We start from the raw sequence: 26,246 nt of genomic DNA, 5'->3' as shown, positions 1-26,246 counted from the left end.
AAAGATCGTAACTTAAAAGTCAAGAATGGGTGTTTTGAGGGTCAGTAGTTAATGTGATTATTGAACACTTGGACATTCCCCAGCACCGCGACAGGAAGCTACAGGGGTCAGCTAATCCCTCAGGTTCCCAGTGGTCAGGGTTCCCGACACTCAGGACAGCGATAGCGCACGGCTCACTGGTCTGTGTGCTCAGGCCTTCACACGCATCCCTCTAGCTGCTGCATCTCCGGCTCCTCTGTGTCTGTAATTTTTCTATATTTTAAACATAAATCTGGTCTCTGGCACTTATGCCTCCTTAAGTGCACACACGTGATGAGCCGTGTCCAGTTCCCGGCAGGCTGTGGGAGAGGTGGGCGCGGGGTCTAGGAAGGGCACCCCGCGACGGGGCTCTGGCTGGAGTGGCCGTGGGTGAGCGTGAGGAGAATGACAGTTCCCCAGCACGATGAGAACAAGGGCCGTGTTGCCATCAGGCCGCATTGCTTGGCTCCTCCTGGCTAGGAAATGGCTTTATGGCCCATTAGAGAAAACGCTGTCTGCAGACCTTGCGTGATTCCTTCCCAAGACCCGAGCCCACGCCCCATGCCGCTGCGCCGACCAGGCTGTCGGGTGCGGGCTCGGTTCACTCGTGTCCTTTCTTACAGGACCCCTGTCCAGGGCCCTAGTGCCGTAGACCACCTGCTCATGTTCAGTGACCTCCTGAACTAGCCCTCCCGCCACCAGGCTGTTGGAGTCTTCTTCATGGCGTGTAAACAGCAGAGGGCGCCCTCTTCCCAACAGCCATAAAGCCGTAGCATCCTCCATGGTGCCTCGTGGACAGATAGTGCTCAGAGCCTCCCAGTGGACAGGATTAGCAAGAACAGCTCAGCCTGCTGGGTTCCGGCATCTCTTTTCATAGCTTGCAACCATGCTTCTCTCCTGGCCAGGACGTGGCTCACTGCCCCTGGACCTTGGCCAGCGCCTCAGAAGGCACTTCCCTTTGACTCTGTAATGAGGACTCTGGGCAGAAGTCTGGCCCGGCTCCAGCCCCACGGGCCGGCTGTGACCGGAAAAGTGGCCTTCCCACAGCTCGCACCTAATGTCGCATCTAGTCTGGGTGTCTCGAGACCCCAGAGGCCAGAGTAGTTTTTCTGCAGGTCTGGTTAGCATTGGTTTGCATCCCTTGACTGTGAGCTTAGAAGTTTCTGTGGATCTGAAGCTCCAGGCCGCCTGCCTCCTCCTGTTTCATCTTGGAAGATGGCGTCCTCGCCATCGGCATCTTCGGAGGGAGGCGACTGTCCTTCCCTCGTCCGCTTCTTCCCGAGGGCCTCGCCATCCAGAGGGGCTGCCTTCTCCTCATCCGGCTGATCTGAAAGCCACACTCACTTCCAGACGTGTCTTTGTAACCAGTACCTCTCGTGTGAGTGACTTTCTGAGATGGTGTTTCTCGTGGGCCTCCAGTTAAATGTGCACAATAAAGTCTAATGCTGAAATAAGCAGGTCTCACTTGTCTTTGCCAGCTGCCCTAGGGTCCGTGGTTTCCTTTCTCCTTTGCATGGTGATTCTCCCGTCCACTGCTCTTCCCTGAGTCACAGGCTGCTGTCCATCCCGGAGATCACGCAGCTCCCCAAGAGAGGTCAGGCCTGGCTCTGGTCAGAGCTTCTTCTTCACACACATTCTCAAAGCTGCTTCCCTGGTGGAGAGCGTGACGGGCGCCGCCCCGTGGTGCAGTGGCCCCCACGTCTCATATGAGAAAGTGGGGCCCAGCTTCCTCCAGAGAACATCTCCATGTGCACCTGCTGAGATGGAATTTTCTGGAGATGTTCCTCTTGTCACTTCTGACACTGACTTTAAACTACTTGGCACTAACAGGACACTCTGGATCACGACTGACAACTTTTGCCAGATAAACTGGGTCTTGGGTCCTCAAACCTCTTAAACACCCCAAGATGACACCTAGCTCGGTGCTTACCCAGAGCCACACATTTGGAATTCTGGAAAAGAAGTCGATAGTGGCATGTCTGATTATGTACAACACGTGAACAGTGCACATCAGAATGTGGCGTGCACGTGAGGGCCATTGGCGTCGAGAGCCACTGCTCTCCGGCCCCTGGTCTGTCTGACAGAGGAAGCCCAGGCCAGTGGCTCAGGGAGGAGGGCACAGCCCAGGGAAGCGACTCCCAGGAGGCAGGCGAGGGTCACGCAGGCCAGGAATCCCCGAGGCTGGAGACCAGCCCCCCACACACTGGGGGTGCTGACGTGTGTTCCTCAAGCTGCCTCCCAGCTGTGAGATCCAACCCTGCAGTTCACCAGACCCCAGGCCCCCAAAAAAGCAGAAAACTGTTCCAAGTGGGGGACGGGGGTGGATGCGCTTAACGTGAGCTCTGATCTGAAGGAAGTTTCTTCTCTTAAAATTTCACCTGCTCAGATCACCAGAGAAAAACTTGCAGATCACACGGCATCACTGTCAGCCTCTTTCTAAAGAAACGTGCCCTCCCGCCAGCTCTCCCTCTTCCTTCCAGATGCACCATCACCTGCAGGTGTGGGCGAGACGCAGGGTCTCAGCCACCTTTCCCTCCGTGATCAGCTTGAGCCGAATCAGACCCGATTCCACCAGCTCTCACAGGGGCCTCCCGCTGCTTCATGCCTCGTGGCTCTTGTCTGAGGTGCAGCGCCCCGAGGCCGCACCGGGCAGCTGCTGGCAGGAAGGTCGCTTCGGTGGCTGCTGTTGGTCACTCCTCATGTTGGCCTTCGATTTAACCCGGTGGTGGGCTGTTGGGGTTCTGCCCTTTAGAAAGCTCTCTCCCGTGTCCCGTGCCTCCTGGGCATCTGTCCTCAGTGTTTTTAGCTTCGACACAGAGGAAGGTCAACCCCGTGTGCCGCAGACCTTTCTAAAATCCTGGTGACCTCTGTTTTAAAATGAACTTTAGAAATTAGAATTGTGAACGTAGGCCAAGCTATTACTTTCCTCTAAAGGCTACTTTCCCCGGGGCTTTTCCAGGCTTGTTCCTCAGCTGCACGTGCAGCACAGGCTGGGGGACGATGGTGGCAGGGATCTCATGGCTTCGCTCATCTCCGGCTCCTGTTGCTCCGGCGCAGGAGTCGCCGCTGTAGCTGTGCGCTGATCCTTGGACGCACTCCCCTCCTGTCGCCTTGCTTCACAGTTGACAGTAGTGAATCCACAGAACCTTGCCAATTACAACTGCCCCGACTTGAGTCCCATTTCTCTAACAGACGCGCCTTTCCTTGTCGGACGGGGCGTTGGCCTCGCCGTGCAGGTCGCTCCTTAACGGCAGAGGTTACTGTCGGTCTGGCCTCCACATTGAGTGGGGTGGGGGTGGCACTTGCTCTTCCACTTTAAACAGTCCCCCATGGACCCCTCGCTTCTGTTAGAAAAATCATTTTGTTCCACCACTGGCTCGCTAGCCTGGGAATGCCTGGTCCGTGTGGGACCGTCTGCAGGCATGAGTGTGTCTGCAGGTGAGAAGTGGGTGCTGGCCGCGGCTTCCTGGGTCCACCTCGCGCCATGCATGTGACCCGGGCCTCAGGCTGCCGAGAGGTGGAGCACATGGGAGCCACCCCAGACCCCACAGCCCCGCTGGTCATGACACAGGCCCTTGAAGGAGCCTCTGCGAAACCCCTGGGAAGGCCCAGGCTCGTGTCACAGATGTGGGAGCTGAGGCGCCTGGCTGGCGTGGCTCAGTGGTTGAGTGTCAGCCCAGGAACCAAGAGGTTGCCGGTTCAATTCCTGGTCAGGGCACATGCCCAGGTTGTGAGCTCCATCCCCAGTAGGGGGCGTGCAGGAGGCAGTCGATCGATGATTCTCTCTCATCATTGATGTTTCTCTCTCTCTCCCTCTCCCTTCCTCTTGCTCTAAAAATCAATAAAAACATGTTTTTTAAAGGAACAGGCTCAGGCAAGACCCACAGACAAGAGACAGTGACACCTTTTCTACATGTCACACTACCTCTTCAAAATCAGTAACACTTTAGGTGTGCTATTCCGCGGTGGAGAGGAGAGGTTTACAATTACCTGTGGCTCTAACCACATACATGCGCACACACACACACACAGGCACGCGCGCACACACACAGGCACATGCATGCACACAGGCACAGGAGCACAGGCACGCACACATGCAAGCATGCACACACACACACACACACACCACTTTTCTGTCCCTGCAGCGCTCAGCGTTAGGTCTCAGGCAGTGACCCCCAGGAGGTGAGCTGGCGTGGGGTCCGATGTGGCTGAGCTGCAGACAGGTCCTGTCTGTGAGTGACGCCTCCTCCACTACAGGCAGCATCTGTGCGTCTGCAGGTTCATAATGTGCATGGCAGGCAGCACTTTCTGAAACACCCTAGCAACACCGCCTGCTGCAGACCCACTTTGCTTGATCGTAGTAAGTAAAGGGCCAATTTAAAGGAAGTCCAACGTAGGACCTGGAGTTGGGAACAATGTAGTGAAACTTCCCAAGTAATGAGCTTGAGGACGACTGCAGTCACACAGACACCCACGGTGGACATGCAGGCAGGTAGCCACGCAGAGCTGCACCCCAGACGGTGGTCCCTGGGGCCCTGCTGGGGGGTTAACGAGGAAACCGCCTCTCTGTCGCTGCAGCAGACACTGCAGACACTGCAGGGTCAGCTCCTGTGTCCCTCCCGCCCCGCCCCGCCCTGCTGCAGGGGCTCCACGCTATTTTAACTGGATCCCAGCTGAGAACCTTCCTCCCTCTCCTCCTTCTCCTTCTAGTAGTTGAGTGGGAGTCCCCACCTTTACTGGGCGGAGCCCGTGGCCTGGGTGGACCTTGCGCCCTCCCACAGACCTGCTGGGCAGAGACAGGGTCCTGGGTGGAGCCGCTGCACTGACATGGGCCTTGACTTGTAAATTGGAGGTTTCATTCCAGTAAACACTTCACCAATTTACAGTTCCCTGGAGCAAAGTGAGTGAAATTGGAAACAAAGTAGATGTTCCCTTTGGGAAATGACTGACAGGGATTTTGGAGGCATTTTTCCTGGCAGTTTCAGGGCGAGAACCGTTCTCTCTGGGTTTCTTCCCTGATTGGAAAACGCAAGGACCGAAGGGCTGTGTGAGGGCCTGGGGGCCGGGCAGAAAGGCGGTGGCGAGGCCGGGAACATTGATTCCAGCGTGGCCGCAAGTCGTGTCCCGTCGGCGCTGCTGCGTGGCGGGTTTGCTGCAGAAAGGGTCTTTGTCTGGCATGGTGACCTCTGCTCAGTCGTCCACACCCCAGAGTCCAGGGCCCATGGGGCTGGCTGCTTCCCTGTCAGGATTAGGGCTGAGACTGCCAACCTTCACGCCGCGGAGAGCACTGTGATCGTGCAAGTAGGTGGCGGGCCCACGCGTCCCTGACGTTTCTAAGAACACACGTTCGTGCAGGTGCTTCCTGCGAATCAGAACCAAGTGTAACCGGCGTTGTGACGGGTCTGCTGCTGACCCACAGAACTCCCTGGGGGCCACCTGGGGGAGGCCCACCTCGCACCTACACACACACACACACCCCCGCCTCGCCCTCCCCCCCCAGCGCCCGCCCCCCCGGCCCCGCGAGCCGGAGCCGGAGCCGCAGCCACGTGGCTCCTGAGCTCCTGGGTGGGGCCCCTGTAGCTGAGGAACTGAATTTCCAATTATACTTCGTTTTATCAATTCACATTTAACAGGCATACGTATCGAGTCAGCACCTGTATCAGTCCCGCCTGGAGCCTCAGACCTCGTTCCTATTGTTCTTTATGCATTTGGCCACAGTCTGGTTTCCATTCAGGAATATTATTTCCACAGCTGGAAAGTGGATGGGTTTTTTAGCATCTGGTCTTCAATGCTTCTGTCACATTACTGAGCCACTGATAAAGAGTCCTTTTCTATCGACACAGACATATGTCCCTGTTTTATTTAATGCCCTTGTAGGCACACACTTGCAAGCCTAGTGCGTGGAAACGGCAAGATCCATTAGCGGAACGTCGCAGGTTATTTTCGAAGAATCAAATTGGTGGCTTTCAGACGCGCAGAATTCACATTTGGTCAAGCAGGGTCCCTCCTGGCGCTCAGGGAGCCTGGCTGAGAGTGGCGTGCACACTGGGGCTGCGCGTGGGGAGGCTGCTCTCCAGCAGCAGCGTGAACAGTCACCTTGCAGCTCGCTTCCTGTTAGCCACCCACAGCGGGCCCGCCGCTGCTCCCTGCACCGCCCGCGACTCGCCTCGGCGGCTTGTGTAGGCTCCCTTCCACCCCAGGGCCCAGACAGCAGCTGCTCTTCCCTGTCGCGCTCAGGGACGCTGACCGGGAGCCGACCACCCCGCCCGAGCCCAGCACAGATGTGTGAATGGCGACTCTCACCCACTGGGCTCCTGTCCTTGGTTTTGTTTCTCGGTAGCCAAGGACTGATCAGACTTTATTACACACTTTTTTAAATCCTCGCCTGAGGATGTGTTTTTGTTTATTTTAGGGAGAGAGGGAGAGAGAAACATCGATGTGGGAGAGAAATATCCATTGGTTGCCCTCCCTACACGCCCCGACCAGGGATTGAACCCACAACCTCAGTCTCTGAAGTGTCCCATGTACTGAGCATTGTGACTGTCCTCAGGTTTGTGCCCAGGCCAGGAACCACACCACAGCCTGTGGTGCACGGGGGACGCGCCCCCCGAGGAGCGGCCGGGGCGCTGCACACTGCGGCCTGTGGGGGTCAGCAGTGCAGTGCGGCGGCCCCCTCTTACCGAGGGAGGAACGTGCTCTGAGACCAGGCCGTTTTCCCGTGGCTTTTTAGAATGAAACCAGGAGAAGCTGGAAGTTGAGCAGTGGGAAAAGGAAAGTCACCCTGCCCTCTTCTCACTGAAGACACGTTGGTGTTGTGCGGATCAGAGTCCGCGGGAGAGCCTGAGGCAGGCCGTTGGCACGAGGGGCGCTGCCTGCTCTCAGTGGCTGCTTGTCTCTGTGGCCTCCATCCCGCCGAGCAGCCCGGCCTCGGCGTGTGGGGCGGCACACCTGCCGGGCCTCCCTGGGCGCTGGCGGTGGGTGAGGTACCTGTGCCCCGAGGCGGGGATGGCGTGGTCGTCATGCGTGCGGCCTCTGTAGGGGACCAGTGGTCAGGGCGTCCTGCAGCCAAGGTCTTACATGTTCCTTGTGATCTGCATGGAAGCCCCCGCCGTGGGGCCGCTGCTCTGGGCTTCGTACCTGGCAGCAGGGACCCGAGCCCCGCCACCGACAGACAGAGTGGGGGGGGGAAGGTTCTGGAACCTGAAACGGGCCCAGCCCCCAGGGGCTGCGAGGACCTGCCAGCACTGTGGGAGGACACGGAGACCAGGCAGTGAGGAGGCCGGGTCTCACCTGCCACAGGAGGGAAGCGCCACGCTTACAGGCGTGCAGACCATCTCACCTTGAAGCTTGAAGACACAGGCGTCCTAACGTGCACACTCAGTTCTTAAATCGCCACATGAGGTGTGCGTGTCTCAGCACAGAAGGGACGTGCTGCCACTCGGCCCTCGCCACAGCCCCAGGAGGGACTGCTCCCCCGAGCCGGCACAGGACGGCCCGCCCTCGCCACGCCTCATCCCTCCGCTGGACATGCATCTCACCCGCGGTCCCCTGGCGGCCTGGCCCTTCCTGCAGGGCCTGTCCGTGTCACACCGGCTGTTGCTCCCCTGTGCGGCCCTGGGACGTACCTGGGCCCCCCGCAGCACCCTGGGCGCGTTGCAGCTGGGAATGGGAGCGACTGGAGCGCGTTGTTTGCACAGCACGGCCTGGTGAGGAGCCGTGAATTCTGAAGGGAGGCGACGTCCCTGAACCAGGACCCTCCGGTTGCTGGGGGAATGCGGACACGGCAGCGTCACTGTCCGAGGAGAGAGCCGGCTGCCCTGAGCTGTCCCTGAGCCCGGCCAGACTCACAGCTGCCTTCGCATTTCATGGCCAGGGGAGCCGGGCCCGGCCTGTCAGCCAGCAGCCTCCAGAGCTCGACAATGGGAGCCAACCTGCACGCCGACCGTACCTCGCAGCCCACCTCGCTAGGAGGGAGCCCTGCCCTGTGCAGCTCAGGTCCTGAGGCTTGTGCGAAGGGGTCCCTGGTCTTCCCACACTTAACACTCGTCCCGGGAAGATGATCTTCCCAGCGCAGAGGAAATGGGTGCACCGTCGGGCACGTCCGGGCCCCGCCCTCTCCCCGTCCCCTCCTGTCCTGCTGGAGGCGTCCTGCTGCTCTTCGTCCCTACAACCAGCCAGGAGCTGCGAGCGCTCCCCTGACCCTAGCCCTTAGACCAGGGGCGGGGAACCTCTCTTCTGCCCGGGGCTGTTGGATATTTCTAACACCATTCATGGGCCGTACCAAGCTGCCAGCTTCAGAACCACCCTGCTGTATCTGGTCAAACATTTAGCGAACCCTAATGCCTTGGTAGGGCCTGACTAAATGACTTTGAGGGCCTTCTACAGCCCGCAGGCCAGACGTTCCCACCCCAGGTCTAGACCGGCCGAGCTCCGGGCCGTACGTTGCAGCCGGTCGGCGATTCGGCCACAGACCTCTGAGCACACGCTCTTCAGAGTTTGTTGACGGCCAAGGGAGTCTAGATCTCTCTGTTGGACTCTCTATTTTTGTTTCTTTTAAATTAAATGGGGGGTGTTCCCAGCATGGTTCCTGACTCAGCTGGGCTCCCACATGTGGGGCCAGGGCTCCCCCAGGGCCCACTGGAGCCGTGCGCGTCCCCTGCTCGATGTCTGGCACCCAGGACGGTGCCGGGCCCACACCAGGCAGGACTGCCCTTCAAGGTTTAACTGAGCCCTCAGTCATGCTGATGAACCCCGGCTTCAGCGGGGAGCCTGGTGGCTGGTTTGCAGCTCATGTCAGAATATCCCTGCGGCCTCAGCCACATCCTCTCCGTGCATGGAGGCGCCTTCCGCTTTCTCTTCCTTTCACGCAATGACAAGGATTTTTTCCATAAAAAAAAAAAAAATACTAGTCCCTGGCTTTTAATTCTCCACAATAGCCCATAGAGCCAGGTTTTGAGCTAAATAGGAATAATTTAAAGGTTTGCCTGTTATTTCATTGCCGGTATTTGAGATGTGTCTATTATTTGTTTGCTTTGGAGAATAATTTTTTAAATCTGGTCAGAATATTTCAATTGCTTTAATGTTAGGACTCCTCACGGACCTAAACGTGTTTAAAAATCTCCGGGTTTTAGAAATGTGACGTGAGAAAGGCTGAGTGTCGACGTGGGCCCCTTCCTGGGTGTGCCGGACGGCTGGGACCCACCTCTCCCAGCCAGGAGCCGGGCCTCCATCCAGGCCCGCTCTCGCCCTGCCTGGCCACCCTCCGCGGGGGACCTGCCACCCGCTCAGCCTCTCCAGTTCCAGTCCCCACAGTGGCCCCACCTGACAGTTTGTTATAAAGATTAAATGCGTTTGTGTTTGCCGAGTGCTGATTAGCGGCTGCGGAATCCGAGTGACCCCACGCAGGTCACTAAAAAGGTGATGGGAGCCTTTGTTAATGAAGACCGGGGCTGGCTGCGGGGCCAAGCAAGGGCTTCTGCAGAGGCGAGGCTGGGGGCTGGGCGGCAGGGAGGCCAGGAAGAGAGACCCTCGGTGCCTGGAATCTGAGCCAGCGCCAGCCACGGTGAGGAAGCCAGACGTCTGGGCTGGGGGAGCGCCAGCCTGCAAGGCCGCAATGCCCCGGGAAGGCGGCTCTGCTCCCGCTGTGTCCTCGCGTCCGACAGGGCGCAGTCCTAGCATCCTCGTGTCCACTTGCAAGTCAGGTTTAAAGTCTTCAAATAGAAACGCCCGTCACCCGTCAGGCTCACCCCGGTCCAGGCCGCTCACAGATCGCAGCCCCAATCCTGACGCACCCGTCGGCAGCGTGGCGTCCTCTCCTCTGTCCGCTCTTCCTTCCTGTCACACGACCTCGATGCTCACGGGGCTCTGCTGCCGTGGCCGCGGGGCCTGCGGAGGGAGTCGTCCTCTATTCGCGGGCGGGCGGCGAGTGTTGGGGAGCCCCCCCTCCTTCCCCTTTTACGCATCCAGGCAGCTCTCCTGGCCAGCGGCCCGCCCTCCGCCTGCTCTCAGTGACCCCTGACCCGCGTGTCTGGGTTTCCGCCTCGCCTCGCTCTGTGGTCAGTCCCTGAGCTTAAGGAAGCTGCCTAAGACGAGGGAGATCCGTTTAGACACAGCATTTCTTTCCGGCTCATCCAAACAGTGGCTTTTGGTGAGGCTGAATTACAGACCTCGGAGAGCGTCTGACAGACCCCGAAATCAAGGCTGCGCCTTCACAATAGACCACCCTGTACTCGGCACTTATCTGTGGGTTCCATCCAGGGTCTTCTTACGGCCCCTTCGCTCATCCGCTTGGGGAGACTGATGCGTGGAAATCCTGACTCTCTCAGCAGAGAGCTGGGGCGGCGGGTGGGCAGCAGGGGTGGCCTGGGAGCACCGGGCTGGCCACGGAAAGGGCTGCCCGAGGAGACGGACCATGCGACGCCTGCGTGGGGTCACTCAGACCCCACGGCCACTTCGTGCAGACGAGACGTCCCCTCAGGCTCCGTGACGGGGAGGACGTAGCAGTTCCCGTCTCTGATGGCCGTGGGCTCGGATCAATCCCGTGAACAAAACGCATCCATCGCATAGCAACCATGTGAAATGCCTCTTCCCACCTCCCCGCACAGCGGCTCCGCCCCCGCAGTGGGCGTGCCGGCCGCCTGTCCACCTGTGGGGACGCTGCGGCCTCACCTGCTCCCCCTGTGGGCTCGGCCCAGGCAGCAGAGAGGGCGCCGTGACAGAGGCCTGGTTCCCTGACTCGCAAGTGACCCGAGTCCCAGGGGAAGAGGAACGTGCGGAGTCAGCGTCCAGGCCAGGCACCGCGCGGGGAAGTGCGGGTGACCCCTCCCAGCTGACCGGGGTCGCGGGAGAAGCCGGGCCCAGCGCTCGCTCCGTCCCTCACGTGTGCAGAGCGGCTCTTCCCTGGTCAGTCGTGAGCCCTGTCCTCGGCTGTGGCGTGAGGCACGTGGCCATGTGTCGTGACCTGGAGAGTGTGCTGAGCTGACACGCTCAGCAGGGAGAGGCTGCTGATGGGCTGCAGCATCAGGACACCGGCCACCGCGTCCTCCTCCCAGGCCTCCTGTTGGGTGACAAGGCAGGGCAGTCCTGTGAGGGGCCACACAGACCGCAGGGCTCACCCTCTGTCACAGGCCCGCAGAGAGGGGGTTACGACAGCACGCGAGGCTGATCCATGTTTGGGACACGGACACAGAAACTACGGCCACGTGGTGCGTCCGTGACTCAGACTCTCCTGGTGGCCCCAGTGAGTCCTGGATGCAGGGCAGCCACTGGGCTCTCAGGGCTCTGAGCCTGGCCCACGAGGCTGGGAGGCCCGTGTGCCACGTCCTGGTTCTGGCTGTGCTGGCATCGGGTGAGAGGCTGGTGTGCTGAGCCCCACTCCCCGATGCCCAGACCAGGTTTCCATTTTCCCTGCGCACAGGTTGTCATGACAACTCCCTCCCTCGGCCGCCCTCCCCGTAGCAGGCTGCCTGTGGGCTGCGGGGGCCGCCCGGTGCCCCTCCTCCCACGGAGGCTCTGGCCCCAGGCTCCCCCCCCGCCCCTCCCCCCACCCGTCGCTGAGGAGACGTGAGAACAAGACCTTCCCGCCAGCCTCCTGGGCCCACCTTCCAGCGGCGGAGGTCTCTCCTCCTCCTCCTCCAGGAGCCGTTCCTGCTCCCTCCTGCAGCTCACGCAGAACCACTTTTCCTCAGAAGCACGTTCGGCGTTAGGCAGTGAGGTTCTACGAGAATGCTCCCAGACCCGAAATCAGATCTGACGTGCTCCGCATTAAAGATGGATGTAAATACTCACGTTCCCCCGCCAGTGCCGCGCTCCTGCTGCCGACGGCTCGGTGCGCAGGAGGGGAGGACGCCGTGTGGCGAAGGCCGGGCCCAGTGACCCGAGTCTGTCGTTAACGAGGGTGTCTACCTCCAGTCACGCGTGTGGCGCCCGGGCGCAGGCGGGAGTGGCCGACGAGCACCGCGCAGCCTCAGACCTGCTCTGGGAGAGCCAGCCCGGGCGCCACCCACCCTGTGGCCGGGGTCAGGGCCTCCTTTCCCACCGGCCATTCCCGGGCCTCCGGTTCCCCTCGTCTCCCTCTCAAAGCCCTGCCGCCTCCTGGCAGATGGGAAGGCCCTGGAGCACAGGACGCTGCCTCTGCTCCCGACTCGCCCGGAAACCCAGGCGGCCAGCCCCAGCCCCGAGGACCCCGCGCACAGAGGGCCCCCAGGACGCACACAGCGTGGGGCGGGCCTCGTGCAGTGTCCTCCTGTGGCCGCCCTGCGCTGACCCGTCTGCCCACGTCTGGCGAGGAGGACGCCCCTTTCTGCGGTCGCCCGCCGCCTCTCTCACAGCCTTTCTCGTCCGCCTTTGCCGTCCGCCGGGCGTCCGGGGTGCTCTCCTTCCTCCCGGCTAAGCCCCGTTGTCCCCACTGCCCCTCCTCCCTCCCGGGTGAGGGGACCGTCATACCACAGGCGGAGGTCCCTGCGTTTCACGGCCAGCACGGGGCTCCCCCGCTGCTGCGTCCCGTTTCCATCTGCTCCTGCCGCCAGGGCCCGGGCGCAGCCCTGTCCGCCATGCCCCCCCCCCCCCCCCACCCACAGCCTCAGGCTGACAGCTGGGTGCAGGTGTGGCTGAGCGTCCGTGCGTGTCATCTGTGAGGTGGGGGGAGGGTAGCAGAGGAGACTGTGTCTCCCTCCGGCCTCCCGCACCCCCTGATCATGCAGGCAGGTGGGCATCGTACTGCGTCTAGGACACCTGAGAATTTGGGGCCTAGTCTAGTCCTGTAGCGGCTCCTCCCCCTGCCCTCCCTTCCCACCCCTTCTCCTCCCTGTCTTTCTGCCCTCCCTTCCCCCTACCCCCTCCCTGCCCCCTGCCCTCCCTTCCTCCCCTCTCTCCTCCCTGCCCTCCCTTCCCCCCCCCTCTCCTCCCTGCCTTCCCTTCCTCCCCCCCCCCGTCCCCTTGCCCTCCCTTCCTCCCCCCTCCCTGTCCCCCTGCCCTCCCTTCCTCCCTCCTCCCCCTCCCTGTCCCCCTGCCCTCCCTTCTCCCCCTCTCTCCTCCCTGCCCTCCCTTCCCCCCCTCTCTCCTCCCTGCCCTCCCTTCCTCCCCCCCCCCGTCCCCTTGCCCTCCCTTCCTCCCCCCTCCCTGTCCCCCTGCCCTCCCTTCCTCCCCCCTCCCCCTCCCTGTCCCCCTGCCCTCCCTTCCTCCCCCTCCCCCCCTGCCCTCCCTCCCTCCCCTCCCTCCCTCCCCCCTCCCCTCCCTGCCTCTTGCCCTCCCAGTCACCTGCCGGCCTGAAGTGCCCCCTGGTCCCAGGCGTCTCCTCAGTGGAACAGACTGGGCTGACTTCAGGACCAGCCCACAGGTCAGCGCCTCCAAACCTCGGGGTCAGAGGTGCCCTGACCCGCCTCTGCTCTCTTGCCAGCCTGCTCACAAAGGAAATCGGGACAGCCCCTGGCTTGTAGGAACAGGGTCCTAAGAAATCTCATTTCACTTTCCTGACGCCCTCTCCTCGCTCCCCGTTTTGACCCGGCGAAGTCCGCGTGGGCCGTGAGGGAAGGCGTCTCCGCGGTTGCTCCTCGTGGGCACTGCATCCCCTCCCCTCCTGGCTGTCTCCTCGCCTGCAGCATGGCCAGTTTCTAACCTTTGCAGAACCGTCTGTGAAATCGTCTACAACGTGGTCGGGAAAACAAGATGTAAACCGGGGAACGCAGACTGTGGGAGGGAGGGAGGCTACGCTGGAACGCCTCTCACTGCTTTTACTTGAGAAGTTTTCTCTTCAGGGTGTGGGGGTGACATTGGTTCATAGGTCACAGAGGCTCTGAGTGCATTTCTGTGGTGCATCATGCATGTTGCGTGTGCCCGCCCACAGGCTAGCCTCCTTGCGTCGCCATCTTTTACCCTCTTCTACCTGCTCCCGCCACCGGCAGCCACCACATCCTCCGTGTCTGCGAGTTCATCTGTTTGCTGTCTGGTTTGTCCATCTGTGGCTTTCTGTTTGAATCCCACATGTGAGGGAAATCTGTGGTTCTTTCCTTTTCCTCTGACTTCCTCACGGAGCACGTGCTCTCTCATCTCGCCATCCGCGTGGTTGCCAGTCGAGGTGTTCATCCTTTCTGACGGCCGAGCAGCAGTCGCTGTGTGCCCGTGCCACGTCTCCTGTGTCCAGCCAGCGTCCCCGGACACGTGGGTGGTCCCGGGCCTGGCTGCCGTGATAATGTTGCAGTGAGAGGTTGAAAGAGAAGAAAACAAACTGGAAAAAATAATATTTTAAAACCAGGTACTTAGGACCGAGAGGCTAGGGCAGAGACAGATTTGGGGGCACAGGAAGAGAGAACATGCAGTGTGGCCCAAAGTGTGAGAAATCTGAGAAAATTCCAGGGTCGCACGGGTTGCAAATGAGGCGCGGAGTCTTGTAATTTCCCCTGATGAGAATTTTAAAACTCTTTCTCGCCCAACTGGCCTGGCTCAGGGGCTGAGCGCCGACCTATGAACCAGGAGGTCACAGTTCGATTCCCATCAGGACACAGGCCGGGTTGTGGGCTCGATCCCCAGTGGGGGCGTGCAGGAGGCAGCTGATCCATGATTCTCTCTCATCATTGATGTTTCTATCTCTCCCTCTCCCTTCCTCTCTGAAATCAATAAAAATGTATTAGAAATACTTTGTGAGACATAATAGAGCTTCAAAAAGTGACAGACCCACAAACAGGAAGGAGAAAAAGCACTGACAATAGGAACAAACTTCAGCGAATGGAGCTCCAGGCCCTGGGGCCTGCTCTCCTGTCCCGGGCCCGGCCTCCCCTGCTGCTCGCTCGCATCCACAGCGCTAGAGAGCCACCTGCCTCCCAGTCCCATAGCCCTCGTCTCCATGTAACTCAACGCTACTCTAAAGCCGTCTGTGGACAGGGATGGGACCCTGGCACTGAGCCCCGTAGCTCTCAGAGCCTCACCCTCACGGCCCTGAGACGCAGGGCAGGCGCACTGGGACCGACAGTGTCCGCAGCCGTCAGAGCAGAGCTTGCCGGGTGGACTGGGTGCCTCCCAACCCCCGCCACCCCTTTCTGTCTGCCCTTCGGAGCTCGGCCTTGCACGGCTGCCTGTGAGCAGGGCCGCGTGGCCGCAGAGGGGCCGTGGGGTGGGCGGACCTCCCGGCTCGGCCCCCAGTGCAGTCCAGTTGGTTCCTGGTGTTGAGAAAACTGGCATTGTCCAGCCAGCCCCTTCCGCCCCTCCCCCATCCCACCCTGTCTGCCCCCCCGCCCCCCGCCCGCTAGCTGGGCTACTCGCCCTGCCACAGCCCCCACGAGTCTTTAACCCCGTTTCTCACATACAATGTCACCCACTGCCCAGAGCTCAGCTCACTCAGCCCCAGGTGAGTACCTCCCCCCACCCCCCCACCCCCCCACCCCCGCCCTGCCTGTCCCAGCATCCCAGCGTCCCAGCACGGGTGGGTCTCGCATGCCGAACCTGAGAGCTGGGGGAATGCCCGCAGGCCCCGAGTGAGTGTCAGTCCCCGGGACCGGCGGTCAGGGGTGGTGTCGTTGCCGAGCGGCTGCACAGTCACCTTCTGTGTTTTTTCTTGCATGGGTCCTCGAGTCACTTCCAATTGGCCTGCGGCTCCCAGCTCTGTTAGCGCCCCTGCTGCCGGACTGCATGTGCTCCGCAGCAGTTTCCCAGGACACCCCGTAAATGCGGGACGCAGCATGCGCTAGGTACGTGTGGCCCCGCACCCGGACGCCGTTCAGGGGCCCGAGTCAGGCTCCCCGTCCACCCCCGACCCCCCGGCAGCCAGGCTGCAGGCCCACACAGGTGCCGTGGAGGCTGAGAAACGGGGCTGCATGAGCATGAACAGCGCCCCCCAAACAGCCAGCCCACCCCGGGGGTCCCGGCAGCGCGGGCGGAGCAGGCCGGACTCCGTCTGGGCTCCCTTTGAGGCCAGAGACCGAGAGCCCCGGTCGCCCGGCCTGACACCCGCCAGGGCAGCGCCGCCCCCAGGGCACCTGGGGCCCCAGTGGGGGGCGGGCAGAGGGGCTTCACCTGGGACATGGGAGAGCTGAGCCGATGCTGACCCAAGCCTCCACGTCAAAATCTGCACCTCCCGGCAGCGCCCTGCTCACCAGGCTGAGCGATGGGCACGCCCTCCGGGGACTTGGCAGACCGTGCGGCTGCCCTGGCTCGCCCCGCACGGCGCGCTGGGACCCGTGCGGACCGCAAGGCCCCTTGGCCCACCCGATGCCCCTCTGCACCTGCTGCCCCGCCACAGCCCCGTCGGCCCCCCAATCCACAGCTCTGAGTTTCTCCCGCGACGTCCCTTCCGCTCTAGCAACCTGAGCCTGACCTCGTGCACATGCCACCGGAACCGCCACGCAGCGTTCTGACTGAGGCTGAAGGTCCTTTCCGTCCTTTCTCAGTGTCATTCCCAAAGGGAGCACTCAGAACCCGAAGAGAAAGGTGGGCTCTGTCCACGCGCTACACAACCCGAGAGCAGTCTTCCCCGGCTCTGCCGGGCACGGTGCTGTCCGTGTGGGTGTGTGGTTTTCAGAACCGCGGGCACCACAGTCCACGAGGTGCAGCGCCCCCCCCCCCCCCCCCCGAGGCTCGGGCAGGAGGAGGTGGGAGGGACACGGAGCACACAGGCTGGAAAGTGCGTTTCAAAGGAGGAAGTGCCCGTGTCTCCCAGGTCTCATCTTCCTTGAGTTTCGGGGAAAATGTGTAAGAAACTGGGTGCTCTGAAGTGACCTGCTTTCTCGGGGGGGGGGGGGGGGGGGGGGGGCTGTGGAGGTGCAGCGTGAAAATCGCTGTGTATTATCTTTCCATTTAAAATGCAGGTGTCCCCCAAGAAGGTGTACACACACTGAGTAATTATAAAGGCAGTTTTTAATTAAAATACATATTACTTTCAAAATTGAGCTCTCAGCTGTTCGAGTGTGTATAGGTTTTTTGGGACCCCCTGTGTTTTTATTTTTTACCTCGCTGTGTTTAATTTTTTTCTCTTTTTTTTCTTTTTTTTTAAATATATTTTATTGATTTTACAGAGAGGAAGGAAGAGGGATAGAGAGTTAAAAACATCGATGAGAGAGAAACATCCATCAGCTGCCTCCTGCACGCCCCCTACTGGGGATGTGCCCGCAACCAAGGTGCATGCCCTTGACCGGAATCGAACCTGGGACCCTTCAGTCCACAGGCCGACGCTCTATCCACTGAGCCAAACCCGTCAGGGCTTAATTTTTTTCTTAATTATGTGACAAAAATATCAAAATAAAGAAATACATTTCTAGAGTTACATCTCTTTAGGCAAAAAAAAAAAAAAAAAGCTTTCAAATTGAACTTCTTATATAAATTGGGCAAAGGCTTTTATATATGAAGCCTGAGTCATTCCAATTCACTGATGGATTTTTCTACCATCGACAAATTTTACATTTTTGTGATTTGAAACAAGGGCAGTAAGAAAAAAAAGTGAGACTTTTTCGTATTTTGTGTTTTACTTACTAAGTTCCCTCGCTAGAGTGGCCGTGGGAGAAAGGAACAGAAAGACTGAAAGGGTTCTCTGAAATGCCTCAAGGAGCGTGTATGTCGTCCTCCAAATGTCTAGGGCCTGCTTTCCCGTGGGTCCCGGCCCTGGGCTCGGGCAGGGCAGGGGCGCGGTTGGTTGTCCCCGCGGGGCCTGGTCAGCGGGCGGGCGGCTGCCTGGGCCAGCCAGACCCCGCAGGCCCAGGGCAGTGCTCTTGGCCTCTGTGTGCGAGACTCGCCATTTCCCTCCATGTTCCTGACCTCCCACTAAACCGCTGGTTCTCAAGTCCTCACATTGACCTTGGCGGCAGGGGGCTGACCCACCTGGAGGAGGCCCTGGGATGTCCTTTCTCGTGGATCACGAAGTGGCGATGCGACTTCCGTGGGGGTCACCCTGTGTCGAGGCTGTGGCTTGTGGTGGAGAAACGGCACAAGTGTAGGCTACAGGGCTCGCTGAAGGGCAGACGGGCGGCGAGCCGCCCTTGTCAGGGGCACGGTGTGCAGCGCGGGGGCAGGGCTTCATGGCGGTGCAGCCCAGGGCGTAGGTAGTGAGTTATTCTCTGACAGTGAGGCGTGCACGTCACGACCTCCGCGTCAGGCGACCAGTGACGGTCCTCGATGGGCCGAGTGGAGCCCGTGTGTTGGTGGCCAATGCGTAGAGGAAGCGCTCCGTGAGCACGAGGCACTCAGAGGCGTGGCCCGGGCCCCGGCGTCTCGGACCTGCCGCAGCCACAGCAGGGCTGGCTCGGGACGTGAGAACTCCAAGCTGGAGTGGCCGGACCTGCTTTTTAGACTTGGCCCAGACACGGCAAAACTTAAACACATTTGGAGCTTTTGTATAGTGACTTTCCATCACCATTCTTAAACGTCTGTAAAAGACCAGTGGTTCCGGCCGGATGATAACACACGGTCCCCAGAATTCCTTTCCTTCCGCCTTACTGGACCCCGGGCAGCTGCAGCATCACGTAGCAGGCGTGGTTACCCGCGAGGGCCAGGATAGATGCTCAGAGGACACGTGCTCTCTCGGTGGCTTTACCGACAGAACCTGCAGAGTGGGAGCGACGGAACGGGAAGCGGTGCTTCATTTCACACGCCCTCGTACATCGGGGCTTAAAATAGACTCGGGGCCATTGTTGTGGCAACGCCCGGCAGCGAGGATGGCGCTGAGTGGCGGGCCCTTCCTGGGGCCCCCGACACTCCAATGGGAGAACCTGTGCCTGGAAGTTTCCATAGAAACCCAGTCAGTTCAGCCTCCTCTGCCATTTCAAATCCAAGCCGAGCGGCGCGTGCTGCTGCCACGTTTTGTCTTCGGGGATTCGGATCCCGCAGGGGCTCCCTCCTGGAGGGGACGCGCTGGGCTGGGTGACGTGAAGGGGTTTCTGCTCGTGGCTTCTCCGTTGTCAGGGCCCCGGGGCTGGCCCCACCTGAGGACCCAAGACCCCTTTTGTTGGATGAACAATGGCCGAGGGAAGGAAACAGAATTTTGAATGTTGACATTTCTTAGCTAGGAAATCACATGTAGCTCTGAGTTTCAAAAGCCTCCAGTCTTGAACAGTAACACACAGGTGGACAGGCAGGGCTGTTAGAAAAAAGGAGTTTGGGGAAACCACTCCGTCCCGCCTGGCGTGGCCCAGCACCACCGGAAGAGGCTGTGTTGGGGAGGAGGGGGGAGGGACCCCTGCGTCCTGGGTGCTGCTGGCACCCCTCCTCCCCCCTCTGCACTGAGGTCAGACTGGGGCCAGCCCGGTGAGGAGGATGAGTCCTGGCCATTGGCAGTCCCCTCCCCCCCCCCTCATCCTCTCCCCACCCCACTCCCCCCCACACACACACACACACACCCCGCAGCCCCGCAGCCAGCAGGGGGCAGGCCAGCTGCCTAACTGGAGACCCCAGAGATAGAAACAGGCCTTCTCAGAAAGCAAGGCCTCTTTCTAGGAATGAAAGCTCCAAAAATGAGCCAAATCAGTGTTTTGTTTTTATGGTGTTTATAAAGGACATTTTAAATGCCTCTGTTTTAAATCACACGATGCATTTGTAAATGGCTTAATCACATAGAAACTACTTTGAAAATCCTTTTATAATTAGTAAAATCTGATTTTCATTTGTATGATTTTGGTTGTAATGCCTCACTTTAAACTTGAACAGAATAATGTCGCCTTCCTCCTGCCCCCATAGAAAATGGCATTTGAAACAATGTATACTCGTGTTGAAACAAATACATTTTAAGTAAATTTTCACTGAGTTCTTAAATTAGGAAAAATTTAGGATTTTTTCTTTTTTTTAAGCAAAAAGCAAGGCCAAGTGTGTGTCACTGGCCGGTAGGAAGGTTCCTGCTTCCTGGTCCGTTTTCCAGATGGAAACCCCTGAGGACCAGCTCCTGGCAGACGACCTCGTGCTGCATGTCCCCCCCCCCCCCCCGCCCCCGGGGGCTCTGGGCTGGCCGCCCCCTGAGGCTCCATGGACAGCACGCGGTCCGGTCATTCCAGCCATCCCTCAGGCAGCCATCACTTAGCCTGGACGGGAGGCCTGGTGACCGGGCAGAAGCAGCTGTCACCTGAACAGCAGTCGAGGCAACAATCAGACCTCGGCTGTTTCCACCCCTGATTCTGCTCTAACCCTCATTGCTCCTCACGCTCCTGCGTTAGAGATCACAACCCCCGCGCACCAGCGACTTCTCCACGCCCTCCACTCGGTCGCTCTGTAATTCTCCGACAGCACAAGCTATAGCTTAAGCTTGAACCTCTAGGACAATATGGCAGCTGCCACTTTCTACACCCTCAGGCCTAGCTGTGTGTTTCCTCTCTCGGGGCTGAAGGAGAATTTGAGTTTCTAAGAACCAAAAATGGTTGATACATCCAGCTGGCGAAAGGTGACATTGAACACCGTCCAGGCTCACGTATCTCCCCTCCCCTCCCCACGCTCGTCTGACCGGGAGGGCGTCCGTCTGTGAGCAGGTCCCTGCACTGGTCTCAGCACCCCGTGTCCAGGGAGGCGCTCTGAGTGGGAGGCACAACCAGAGCTCTTAGGAGCAGTTAGCGTCTGCTCAGTATTTAAACTCTGTGACTTTTGTCCTCAGTGTTCACATTTCTGGCAGGTGAGGCAGCTGAGAGAGGAGCTGTCTGCTCCTGAGAGGGCATGTTGAGGAGGGCTTGGGAGCAGAATAGCTAGAACGTTCAGCCGTGCTCTCCCCGTTAGCGCCAGGCAGTGTGGTAGAGAAGAGGCCGGCGCTGGCTAGGAGGTGAGGCAGAGGCAGGAGGTGCCGGGGCCGATCAGGGGAGGCGGATGCTCCCTGAGTCAGCTAAGGTCACCAGGACTAAGGTAAATCACACCTGCCCCCGGTCTGACAGGTGGGTCTCACCCCAGGGCCGGGGCCAGGTGCTGCCGCACTGGCTTCCGGGTGGACCAGTTAGTCCGGAGCGTGGAGCGCCGCGCCCTGGGCCTGGCGGTTTAGACCCCTGGGCACACGGGTCCGAGGGAGGGGCGGTACCAGCCTGCGGTGCCCACGTGCAGCGGCGCCAGGGACGGGGCGGCCGGGTCCCGGAGGGGACAGGCTGCAGGGACTGAATCCCAGGCAGGTGCTGGGCATCGGGACCCCGGAGGGTGGCGCTGGGCTGGGAGGAAGAGGCGGCCCCAGTTGGTGTCTGCGGTGGTGGGGGAGCCAGGTCCGTGCAGCCGGAGCCTGCGCTGCATGCCCTCCTCACGCAGGAGCGTAAGCATTAAAGGGAGTTCGCTTTCTGGAGAAGTAAGAAAGCTAATTGTCCAGGGCATTTCATTCCTTTCCAGTAAACTGCCCTGTGTGTGTGTTTACTCACAGGTGCCCCACCCCTGGCTGCGACGGCTCCGGGCACATCACCGGCAACTACGCTTCCCACCGAAGGTACGTGGGTGCTGCGCTCCCCTGAGACCGCCCCTTCGTGTCCCCCTCCTGCCGGGTCTGCTGGGCCGGCACCCGCTGACCCCGCTGGTAAAGGGTCACCCAGAGCAGCGGTGCCCTGAGGGGTCACCCAGACAGCACCTCCCCTGGGGCAGACCCAGCCCCTGGCAGGGCTCCCTCTGCAGCTGGCTCCGCCCCCGGCAGCTCTAAAGGCAGGGGTAGCGGTCACGCGTGCCCTTAACTGAGAGAAGATCCAGAACAGTCCCTGCGGCGCAGGCTCTCTGCCACCCTCACCGTTCAGATTTGAGCCGCAGGCGGCACAGTCCTGTGAGCCGGGCCTCAGCGCTGACCCCACGGGAAGGCTGAAGCGCACACGTCACGCTCTGTCACTCCAGAGAAAGCACCCACACGTGGCGCAGAGCGCCGTCCGAGGAGCAACCGCGGTCTGAGCGAGCCGACACGCGGGCCACATCGATGAGCGTCCGCCAGGCCCGGCCTGTGCTGGGGGCGGACCAAAAGCACCTTTGGTACGGCGTCTGCGCGGGGTGGGCCTCGCCCTGCGGTCCATGCAAGCATCTCCTACCGTGTTCGGGGGGACGAGCCAGCGCCAGGAGGACAAGGTCTTTCTGAACAGAGGCGTCAGCGGAGGACAGCAGGGCCCAACTGAACAATGGGCCGCAGGGGGCCCTGAGCGGCCACTCGCCACAGCTCAGCAGGACGGGGCAGCCTGGCAGCGAGCCTTCTACGCGAGGGCCCCTCCCCCAAGCGGAGAGTCAGGGCGCCGCCCCCCGCCCTCTGGAGGAAGGGTGTTTGCACAGAGCCGCGGAGCTGGTCGGCGGATCAGAGGTCCAGTCCTGTGGCCACCCAGTGACCCACCAGGGGATGCTCGCTGGCTGGCTGGCACGGCTTGTTTCCGCGCCAGGTCCTACTACCACCCCTGGGCTCCTGGGGCCCACCTGGCGCGGCCCCCATCGTGGGCTGGAGAATTCATTGCTGCGGGAGCCACTGCAGGTGCCGAGCAGAGGCTGCGGTGACAGCCAGTGATGCCCACGATGTCACCAGTGCTGCGGCCCTGCCACGGGCCAGCACCAGGACGAGTCTCCTTGCGCTGAGCGGGTTTACCAGGCGTCTTGACGGGGAGCCTCAGGGTTACCTCCAGAAAGCGTAGCCAGAGTAAGGTCATTGGTTTAGAGCAGTGGTCGGCAAACTCATCAGTCAACAGAGCCAAATATCAACAGTACAACGTTTGAAATTTCTTCTGAGAGCCAAATTTTTTAAACGCCACTTCTTCAACATAGACTCGCCCAGGCCGTGGTATTTTGTGGAAGAGCCACACTCAAGGGGCCAAAGAGCCGCATGTGGCTCGAGAGCCGCAGTTTGCCGACCACGGGTTTAGAGCAAACACAGTGAAACTGGACTTAAAACTCCAGTTAAATGTAAAGAGTCAAGCAGGCGAGTTGCTGCAGCAGCAGCACCCCAATTCCACGCGCTTTGAGGACCAGGAGGGCCCGGGTGCTGGAGCCGTGGTCCAGGCGCTTGGAGGGGCTGCAGTGAACCTGGTGCGAGTCCTGGCGAGCTCGTGGTGCGGACCACTCGGTCTCCAGGACAAGTAGCCCAAGGAAGCGGAGCCGGGTGGCTTTCCTCACGGAGAAGGTGGGTGAGAGGCGGAGGCACCGAAGCACACGGCAGCGGGAAGGGCGACAGCCAGGAGGACAGGGCAGGTGCCGGCCAGCGAGGGCGGACACGCCGGCCCGTGGGAGAGGCTCTGGGGCAGCTGCACGGGAGGCAGGAAGGGCCACGGCCTCAGATTCCCGGCGGGACAGACGCCCCTGGCAGGACCGGTTAATTCTGTTCAAGTCACTGCTGGAGGGTCCCCTGTGGCCCTGCGGGTCCGCAGAGGAGGGGGAGGGGTGAGCGGCAGAGTCTCCTCACGTCCCTTTGGACCCACTGACGAAGGAGATCACGCTGTTTGGACCGGATGGGCAGCCGCATCCCGAGAGCCAGCTCCTCCGGAGCCTGAGGGACACTGAGCCCACGGCCGCCCAGAGGCAGGGCTCCCCCCCCCCCCAGCTCCGCACAGCTCCCACCGCTGGGGCGCGGGGCGTGAAGCCCACCTCACGCAAACCAGAGCGGCTTCGCGGGTTTAATGTTGGACCCTGAAGAAGGAATCACAGACAGACCCGAGTTGGGAGTGAAGGTCTGAGGTCACCGAGCGCCGTCTCTGCCCACACCCGGCGGACCTCCTGGCTCCTTCACCTGCGGCTGACACGGGCCTCTCGCCCTGAGTGTCCGCGAGGAAGCCAGGCTCACCGGAGAGAAGGGCCTGTCCTGGCGCCCCCTCCGCGTCCGCCTCCGAGCCGCTGCCCAGCGCGAAACGGCAGATGGTCTCCAGCTGCTGGTTCTGCAGGGATGCTCCGTGCTGGGTTGGCTGTGAGCAGCGGGTTTTCATTTCCACGTTTTAAGCAAAAAACAAGCGTTTTTAAATGTTGACCAATGCTTAGTTTTGCTTTCCTGGGGGTTCTGGTGCTCTGCTGGTGGTAGGAAAGTTCTCCGTTTCCATCAGCATGGAAATCAGCAAGAAGTAAGTCATCCAGACAGACCACCAGCCTGCGCGTTGGAATGCCGCCCGCCCGTGAGACACGGCCCCGCGTGCGGACCTGGGGCAGTCAGTGGACGGAACGGCGCTGGCGCCAGGCCAGGCCCCCTGCAGGAGGGATGCTTTGAGAGCACAGAGGGGCTGCCCCGGGAGGACCCAGATTTTGTTTTCATGCGGGAAGCAGGGCTCTGGGAGAACCCAGTCCCGGAGCCGAGGCTGGTGCGGGCGGCGTGCTGACCCCGTGCTTCTCCTCAGCCTTTCAGGGTGCCCGAGGGCCAAGAAGAGCGGCATCCGGATAGCGCAGAGCAAGGAGGACAAGGAAGACCAGGAGCCCATCAGGTGTGCGTGCGGGTGGGGCGCGGCCTACCGGGCACGTGGGGAGCGAGTGAGAGCTGGTGGGGAGGACATGCTTTTTGATGTCCATCAACTGCAGGGTCAGATCATTTAACTCCAAACCAAATCGGATGTCTACATTGTAGTTGATGTGCTTTGCAAATACCCATCAGTTCAATGTTCTGAGTAACTAAAGCCCGAAACGCCCCTCTTCCCCCGGGCAAAGCGCAGTCTGTGTCCGGGAAAGGCGGGTTCGTGAAAGCAGAGGCAGGTATGGAACACAGTGTCAGGGTGAGCACTGCGCTGGCACCTGGCTCAGGAAACCATGTGGCTACACCCACTCTCAGCGGGACGGAGCCTCCTGGCATGGGGGGCCGGAGCCGAGCGTCCGCCCTCCCGCTCACCCAGGCCTTCGCCCCGAACCGGCGCCCAGTGAGCCTGGGCCTCAAACATCCATATGATAAGCCTGGCGCTGTCTCCCTGAGATTATAACCTCACTCAGTGTCTTTGCAAAAATTATTATCAAAATTAAAATTAATTAAAATAAAAATTATTAAAATGTATCAAAATAAATAGGCAATGCAAATTGTATAGAATGTAACTTTACTGTTTTAAGAAAAAATGCAGGCCAAACCCACAGCCTGGGGCCTGTGAGGAGCCGTGAGCTCGCTCCGGTGTCTGCGGCCCGGCCGCGTGCCGGCCCTTTGCTGTCGCCTTGTGAGAAGTTCCAGCGGCAGCACCGCCCATGGCTTTTCCATGTATTACCCAGATGTCCCCGTGGCGTGCTCTGTGCTGACACTGTCCCAAGGGCCTCAGTTAAACCCTCTCTCCTGCTTCCGGAGAACATGGCCAAACAAACGTGTTCTAGCTCCTGAGAGAACACGAGTTTAGGCAATAGCCTTTTGGAAAATAACCCCGCAGCTTCCCACTGACTTGACATATTTCCTCCACAAAAGCCGTGGTTCTGCCCAACGGTGGAATCTCGTCAGCAGACACCGGCCCTGGACAGACAGGTTTCTGCGAAGGTGAAACACACCATCACCCCGCTCGGTGGTGCTTCACCCGCTCGGTGGTGCTCCCAGCTAACTTTCCCGTCTGTGTCGTGCCTGATCGAGGAGTAGAGGGAGGTTATTTTGAGTTGCTGTAGAGGCCACCAGCTATGTGAGGCCAGGCAGGAAAGCGTGTCTCCTCTGTCTGCTCTCAGGTGCCCCGTTCCCGGGTGTGACGGCCAGGGCCACATCACGGGGAAGTACGCCTCCCACCGCAGCGCCTCCGGCTGCCCCCTGGCGGCCAAGAGGCAAAAGGACGGGTACCTCAATGGCTCCCAGTTCTCCTGGAAGTCGGTCAAGACGGAGGGCATGTCCTGTCCCACTCCCGGATGCGATGGCTCTGGGCACGTCAGCGGCAGCTTCCTCACACACCGCAGGTGAGTGCACCTGGCCGGGCCTTCCTGGAGGCTGCGGAGGGCTCAGGCACGGCAGGTATAAGAGCGACCCGCCTCAGCTCTCCTCTGTGCTGAGGACCCCGAGGGGGGCAGGAAGGAGACGGAGGCTCCCGGGGAAAGCACCATGCGTTCCAGCACAGCCACACTGAGGGAGCCATGTCCAGGGGTCGGCAGGGGCCGCAGTGAGAAACAGGATCTCTACAGACGCAGTTACTCAGTGGCCCCGGGGGACAAGGCTGGTCTTGGGCTAGGGCCTCTCCTTGAATGGCTGAGCCAAAGGCAGAGCAGGAAGTTTCCAGAAGAGCCGTCGACCATTCATTTTAACTTGCTTAACGTAAGGGGAACGCTGTGCAGTCAGATGGTCTTGGAAGAAGAGGCCTGTTCTGTTGAGTCAAGTGGCCGAGCGGGCTCATTGCAGGAGGGTCAGGATCCTGGTGTGGACAAATCAGAGGTCAGTGCGTCTGGGAGGTTGTGAGGAGGAACTGAGGCTCCTGCTGGCCCCA

General features: G+C 60.4%; 1 protein-coding gene across 1 annotated transcript in view; it reads left to right on the top strand.

Annotated features, from left to right (window-relative positions):
- MYT1L (myelin transcription factor 1 like) overlaps nt 1-26,246 on the top strand; it is a 258,267-nt gene that overhangs the window by 218,960 nt on the left and 13,061 nt on the right. The window contains exons 19-21 of the mRNA XM_054728327.1: nt 21,311-21,373; nt 24,222-24,305; nt 25,504-25,725. Of these exons, the coding sequence (XP_054584302.1) occupies nt 21,311-21,373; nt 24,222-24,305; nt 25,504-25,725 (369 nt within the window). The remainder of the gene's footprint in view (nt 1-21,310; nt 21,374-24,221; nt 24,306-25,503; nt 25,726-26,246) is intronic.

This window comes from Eptesicus fuscus, chromosome 16, assembly GCF_027574615.1.
Source record: "Eptesicus fuscus isolate TK198812 chromosome 16, DD_ASM_mEF_20220401, whole genome shotgun sequence".
In the NCBI taxonomy this organism is placed as follows: domain Eukaryota; kingdom Metazoa; phylum Chordata; class Mammalia; order Chiroptera; family Vespertilionidae; genus Eptesicus; species Eptesicus fuscus.
Note: the sequence above shows the minus strand (reverse complement) of the source record. Positions and strands in the feature narration are given on the sequence as shown.